This window comes from Daldinia childiae (assembly GCF_008694065.1).
Source record: "Daldinia childiae strain JS-1345 chromosome Unknown Scaffold35, whole genome shotgun sequence".
In the NCBI taxonomy this organism is placed as follows: domain Eukaryota; kingdom Fungi; phylum Ascomycota; class Sordariomycetes; order Xylariales; family Hypoxylaceae; genus Daldinia; species Daldinia childiae.
The window spans coordinates 22,472-30,199 of record NW_022984676.1 but is presented as its reverse complement, the minus strand read 5'-3'; the positions used below and the strand labels follow the sequence as shown (position 1 = coordinate 30,199).

General features: G+C 44.9%; 1 protein-coding gene across 1 annotated transcript; it reads right to left on the bottom strand.

Moving 5' to 3' along the window:
• Window positions 1-5,254: 5,254 nt before the first annotated feature.
• GL218_09534 (uncharacterized protein) lies at window positions 5,255-5,918 on the bottom strand (the record flags this gene model as incomplete). The annotated part of the gene is made up of 3 exons (XM_033586364.1): window positions 5,255-5,286; window positions 5,362-5,483; window positions 5,644-5,918. 3 exons carry the CDS (start codon window positions 5,916-5,918, stop codon window positions 5,255-5,257), a joined length of 429 nt encoding a protein of 142 aa, XP_033436009.1.
• Window positions 5,919-7,728: the final 1,810 nt, after the last annotated feature.

The window sequence follows — 7,728 nt, the reverse complement described above, 5'->3', positions numbered from 1 at the left end:
TACTATGGTCGCTAGGTCCCCAAATCCCCAAGTCCAAATCCTCGTCCCCAACCGCGTGCCAGTCTACACCACGCGAACTTTAACAAGAAAAACAGAAAAAAAAAGAGGCTTGTGATCACGAGCACCAAAATTCATCCCACCCTTTTTACATCATACCGTACCTATTTCTTCCTGCTTCGCATACTATGAGATAACCTTCGAGCACAATAGATGTGTAAAGCTAGGTACATCAAGGGTTAAGACTCGTCCAATATCGACAAAGGCACCAATAGCTCTTATTGATAAGCGCTTTGAGTATCTTTGGACAAGGCGAAACAACGCATTGTTGGGAAATTTCGTAATGGTGAGATAACAACCGGATTATCTTACTATCTCATCTTTTCAAAGAGCTTCGAGGTTACAAAGTTACGCCAATCTTTCTCTCTTAATATATTCCATCCACTACACTCGCTATTCCATTCAATCCAATATTGGCTTCAACTTATTCGTTTCAACACTCGTTTTTACTCGGTCGCATTCGTTTCGGCTCTTTTGCCTGCGTCTCAACATGTCTTTCGGGCCGCGGGTCCTTATGCCGGGCGCATTTCACTTCGAAACTCTTAACGATGGTAGCTCCTTATCTGGTGTTCATTCGGGAATGTTTCGACCTTCTATATCGCCCTCCTCTTCGAGCTCCCTATATCTAGGTAAATCTACCAACAGCTTACACTCGGATGCATCAACAGTAGGCCTTAATGCGAAGAGGAAACGGGGGTGGGTCGCGAGTCTAGACTATTCAATAGCTGGGGTACAAACAGAGGCGATGCAGCATCTAATACCGATAATAAACACCAGGAAGAGGCCGAAGTCAACTGGCTGGTTGCGGGGGAGGGGAGGAAATATGTTCTAGACGATCAAAGCGAGGCTCCGAATGGAGTAGCTCCTGGGACCTTCATGAATGCCATGGAAGATAGCGTCTACTCCGACGTCAATTACAGGCGCGCCTTAGGCCCTAAATGTGCGCCCGAGAAGATCGAACGGTCCGATATGAATGCTGCATCTTCTATATTGTCATCATCACCCTCTCGAACGCGGCAAACGAACGGATGGGGTTCTATTGCTTTGAGTACTATAGGCGGCGTCGTTGGAAAAGTATTTCAATTCTGTAAAACGGGTATGTTCCGTGGTTTCTATGCAGGTGGAGGTAGAGGATACGGAATAAAGACACCACCTAGACAACCATCCAGACAATCATCAACTACAAACGGTCAGATTTGGTGTAACGAGCATGATATTCCCACCCTTCCAGATTTCGGCTCCAGCACAGCACCAATCGAAATCCCCCAGTCGCACTATTTCCCACCTAGTTATGGGCAAGAATCACCGGAATCCTCGCCCTCTCCCGCGGCAAAACGGCGACAGATCGATACCGGAGCTCCTGGAGATGAACTGCGCCGGAATTGGGTCATGGTCCGGGAATCTCCTGAAAAGACGCGACCGCAGAGCAGAGCTTCTCAAGCATCAACAGTCCGTCCATCTCAACAGCAAATATTCCCGCCCGTTCTTCGTCGACGTATTAGTCGACCCGTGAGCCGCGTAAATGCACCTAGCCACACTCGTCGTCAGTCTAATAGGATAAGCCATGTCGGAACTACGCCTGTATCCAATAATGAGCCGGCAAGCTTTGCCTCCCCTCGAGCTCAATCACCAGCCGTATCATTGCATACTCCTAGTAGAATCCCCGTCCCAAGTCAACCGCAATCACCTAGCGTCTTCTCGGCCTCTCGTATTCCACAACCAGCTTCTCTTATTCCCAGTCCTAGTATTCACCCGAGGCGTAGTCACGGGAGAAACCATAGTACGGCATCAGCGGCATCTGGTACGTCCTCTATCAGGATAAGAAGAGGTGAATCGACGCAAGAGCTTAAAGACTACAGCCCTCGACTAGATGACGAGGCGAAGAACCTGGCTGCTAAGAGACTCCAGGAGGAAATGGAAACTGACATGCGCATGAATGACTTCAACGCTCGGTTAAGGGATATGATCCGCCAAGGAAAAGAAGCACTCGGGACGAAAGTAGATGTCGAGATACATGACGATATGGAGGGCGTGGATACTTGGGAAGACGCATAAATGACGAGGCAAAGGCGCGACCGTTCAACGAATTTCCTTTTTTTTCAATTACAACTATGGATATGGCTACAAAACCGATGGCGTGGCTCAAGTCCACTAAAAGGGCGTTTAGGGATATATTCTGTTTCTGTTTTGGGTGCAACGATTCAACGCCAACTTGATACCAGTTTCATGTTTTTTTTTTTTTTTTGCGTTTATTGGGATTACAGCACCTTATATTTAGATATGATCACAGGTCTAGGACATAGGAGGATCATTCGTACAAATGCATAATGACCACGTTACTAACTACTGAATGAATGCCTGATGTTATCAACTTATCACCAAAGACCTCGGAGTCCGTATGTTGTGGGATAATTGCGTGTGTTCGATTGCCCCTATTCTTCGTCACGCCCCCCTATGTATTTGGTAGTGGTTATTAATGACCCAGACTACCTTGGCTTGAACTTGGTTTACATACTAAGATTTTTTCAAGGTACATTTGACCCATCTCCTAAGGGGTAGAGATTAACTAATAGAAATCCTATCCAGTTTTCCCCTAACCAAGTAGAAACGCTGCTTGGAAGTAGGTAACTAGGCCCCAAAACTTATCCAGTGGCTTAGTAGATATAACGTACCCTTTATAAATTAATATTTCCTGGGTTTTATCATTGGGCCCTCCTATCTTCCTCATATTCCTTCTTCATGTCCATGAATTATTAATATACACGGTTCTACGGTGCTAAAGACGTTTTCTCCTAAGCTCACAACATCGCCTATACTTCAAAATATGCATCGCAAAGATTTGGCAAGTCGCGCACGCCTTACCTACCGAACAACCATCTCTTTATTGACCTCGACTTCTTCAAATAAGAAGTACAATAGCGGTAAGAATACCACAGAAGCAATGGGTCAGCTTTTCAGCAAGCATATCTGTCAGGGGGTTTATACCCAGGTGATTGATGTCATACACAGAGTGAATATCTAGGATAGGTAGACCAAAAGGATGATATATTGAACTAGTAACGCCTGGCTTCTACTCTCTTTCGAGGGCGCTACGCGCCCTTATATAGTAGATAGACCCCTGTAGGCCTCCTTACCCACTTATACCCTGACAATATCCACGCGCGTCGATCTAGATGGAGAACTCAATACAGCCTCTAGGAGGTTAAACAATCCATGTATTCTACTCTCGGAAGTTTAATTCTCTCCTTCAGTATTGGTGCTATAGAGAGTGAAAATGAGTTGATCTTTGCTAATAACCCTTATAAGATCTTTCCCAATGGCATGGCTTAGAGACTACACATCAGAATTCAGGGGTTACAATATACCTACCTACTAGAATCGCAGTATTTCAATTGGAAGCTAGCGAAAAGCAACAATACATTGTAAATAAGTATTCCGGGGTATTGTTAAGCTTGAATAACACTCAGGGAAGAAGGAAAATAAGCTTATAAGGCACTGATATAATATAGATATAATATAATAACTTAGATAGGAGACCTCCAGTAGGCGAGGTATCAGCCAGATAGCAAAGAGATCTGATTGGATAATGTCACAAACTTCATACTCATACAGTACCTGGTGTTATACGAGAGGGAATTCAAGTTCCACAAGTCAATACTTTTCCTTTACATACTTTTCATTAATCCACGCGTCTACCAGTCACTCCTTTGTCAGGCATTCGAGTCAGGCCACCAATACCATCTAACCCAAATACGTTTTCCGGCCATCACCACCGGATTTAAAGGTTAACTTCAGCGTCGCCCACCGATTTCCTTTTTTCAAACGCAGTGTCAAAATCGGCCACCGTCTTAGTTAGCCTAGGCCCAGATACTCGAAGATTCGGCGCTTGGGACATCATCACCCAGGGCGTCAAAGCCGGAGACATCAACGTTCGATAGAATTGTGCCATTCGCAAGTGTTCGGGAGGCAGATATCACCGTTGCTTAATAGCCCTCCATAAGCCCCAGGGACTGATTAGACTAGCTAAATGAAAAGAAATATCTTTGTCGTAGAAACTTAGCTTGATCATAGTCTTGAGTGCTCGTATCACATCCCAGCTTGGCACCATTTATAATAGGAGATAAAGGCGTCAATACTACTGAGTTATAATAACGGGTTACTGAGATTACTTTAATGTATCTAATCTAACTTTTAGCCCTTCAACCTTGGGTTCCTCCTATGATATGCTATTGAAACTCACTAGATCACAGTTTCATGATGTACCATTTCTTCAGTCACAGCCTCTGTCATTTTAGCCCCCTTAACGTACGTATTCTACTAGTCATTTCCTTGTCAGGTGTCCGAGTCAGAACACGAGTTCCCTACGCGAAAACACCCTACATAATTGTCAAGTTTGTGAACATCTTACCTATATAATCCTAACCCCTACGACCGTTTTCCTCGAAGAGATTTCATCTTACTGCATTTATTCCTATGTTAATTAAAGGACTGAAATACAGTTGTGGTCATCTCAGCCGAGATCAAGCGTCATACCTTATATCTGCTATCAAATACTATCCCAACAACGAAGGTAAGATGGGTAACTGCTTTGGCCAACCTAGTCGCAGACAACCGGGATACTACCACTCTGGTAGTCGCTCGGATCACCACCGCTCGGGACATCATAGTTCAGGACATCATCACTCAGGGCATCGCCACTCAATGCATCACCATCACCCCGGGCATCATCGCTCTAGGGGCCATCGCTCTAGGGGTCATCACTCTAAGAACCACTACTCTAGGAACCATCAGCCGAGGCGTCATGGCAGAAGACGTGCCGATTCGGTAGAAATGTACCGACATACAGGCTATCTAGAGCCAGAAGTAGGAGAAGGGGGTCTTGTAGTTTACCGATCCCCCAACGAACTGCCTGTATCGCTCGATTGATGCGTTACAGCGTCTGTGGCGGAATGAACCATCATTAAAGAACTTGATATACCAGATGATTTTGTTAGTATACATACCTAAATAGCTACCTATTACATACTATTATCTTTCCACATTTATAGTTTTGACTTGTACGTCCCTAACCCCCTAACCCCTTTTCTCTCATATCCACGTTTTTCACATGAACTTAGTCCATCATACTACAATAGAGCCTACCCACCCAAATAGTACATTACTGCCCAGTCCTACTGGGACCAGCGGTATTCTGTTATTACTGCTTGATCTCCTGCTTTTGGAATACCCCTAAGACATCAGGTAAGTAATCCATGTCACCATAGTCATAGCAACGAAAAAGACCCAGGACATGTCCTAACTAACCTTCGACGCTCGGCATCCACGGATCCCGCAGCTTGCAGAAGAACTCGCCCTTGGGCTCGACCTGGCCGCGGGCGTGGTCCTCCATCGTACCGTAGAAGACGTATATTATCGCCCGCGTTTCCCTGCGAAGAGTCCTCATCAATATAACGTCCAAGGAACAGCCGCAAAAAAGATTATTTAACAATATGTAGGTAGGTAGTCAAGTCAAAATGATAAGGGCGAGAAGCTCTAGTTAGTAGCCTTCCGAGCTCATTAAACACAATCGAAGAGAAATGCATACACCGTTCTAAAAGCGGCCCGCCACACGTATCGCAGAACTCGCGATGTAGCAACACGCCGCTCCCGTTATCCGCTTCGTGTATTTTTACATGATCCACCCCTTGGGTGATCTTAAATGCCGACTTAGGGATCTTAGTTGTGATACCGTGCTCGCCGCCCGTGAACTTCTTGCAGTTACCGCAGTGGCAGATGCTCGTGCGTGCTTGTAACTCCGGGTCCTCGAGCGTGATGGTGTATTTTATTAGACCGCAGTAACAACCCCCTGGGAGTGGAGCCATGGTCTTATTTTGCTTGGTGTTGTTGGCTTAGTATGTAGATGCTGCGAAGGTACGAGTCTCAAAGATTTGTAGTTGGATGAAATAACTACGAACATGTAAAGATATGATAGGTGCTAGAGAGATAAAAGAAGTAGTAAGATGATTCTAGTCTTTAACTTAAGACGCCTCAACTGATCATCACACCGTTAGTCTCTTAGTGTAAAGACTTAACCTAACCAATTCCAAAATATTTTCAAGGAGACCTCGGTATGTATAAAATCTTTAATTGTAGTTATTTCAATCTTCTTCGAGATTTTGGTAACCTTGTCCCTCTATGACGTCGAAGAGGCGTCATGAATGCAATTCAGTCAGATCGTTTGTCCCACTTGGCCGGGTCGGACATATTAGCTGCGGGGGGCCGCTCCACGACACTTAACTTTCCCGGTCCTCGAAGCCGATTTTTACCTATATTCGTAACATGAGCAATACATAATGGAGTATACGCTTAAGTTATGTTTATATACTTAAAAGTATAGACTTCTTGAACAACGCAATGCTATAGGATTTATTCTAGTCTTGGTTATAATACTCTTGCACCAATGCGAGCATATATTACCTGGCATTTTTATTATTTTACTGTGCAGATTATTCTAATTATTCTAATACTGATATGCCTCTAGAAGACTTATATTCGCTTGTGCTTAAGTATGTACTAGTAGGTTGAGTACAAGCATAGTCACTTCGCTTACCCTTACGATATCAACTACCGCCAGCGGATAATCATTCCGGACCATCTGAGGGTTTGAGGTGTAGTCGCAAAGTTTGTCGAGCCAAATTTATTACTTTGATGCGACCTTTTCCAAGACTGGCTTACCATTCCTCAAGCAGTCTTGACAGGTTCTGCCAACAAAGTGTTCTTTAGAAGTTTTATTCTTTTTTTTCCACATTCTCTGCAATGAAGTTGACATAGGTAGAAATTGCAATCTTTGGCGGGACACTCAACTTTCCATCGGCAGTCTTGAGTGAGATGATCCCCTCCGCACGGACATTTCTTCAAGGAGCATTTTCTTCCCGAGTGGCCCTTGGCACCGCACATACAGCAACGATAGGAGCAAAGCATGGCGTTCTTGTGATGGCTTGAGCCTGGGAGACTTGGACATCCGCACTTTCGGCTGCAATTAACTTGACACTCGAAAGCTGTGTGGTATTGGGGGAAGGGCATGCATTTACACCGGTTGCTCGCCTTGATTGGGCAAGCATATGCCTTGTGGAACGACGAGTTGCAATAACCACATGCTAAGGGGCAGGCCGAAGAGCGATGACTACTATGCTGGTAACAGTTAGCACACGGATTCCTAATCTGCCCCGGGCCCTTTTCTGCGTAGACTTCTTCTCAAATACTTTGGGTTTATTAGTGAACATTGCTCGGATGTGAGTTCGGCTTAAGCTTCTACGGCGTGATAGTTTATCAAGTTCAGATAGAGGGCGTCGAGGGAAGTAGATGATCCATCCATCTTCGAGGTTGGTACTTAAAGCTACCCTCTTCCACGAATCAGGTGGGGGTAGACTGCTAGACCGTTCAGGCTTTCCTCGACACACACATAATGTATTGACGGCATGAAAGATTTTGGTCGGACTTTTAGAGTAACTGCATGCTCGTGATGGGTTAAGGGAAAGCCGACGGTTTAAAATACCGAGCCGCCGCGTGCTAACAAACTGAGGATCGATAGAAATTCCACATTAGAAGAGGGGTTGATTCTTATGTGGTGGCCGCCGGAAAACAAAGAATAACGGTAATGTTTTTTGAAAATGGCCCGTAACTTTTGACGTG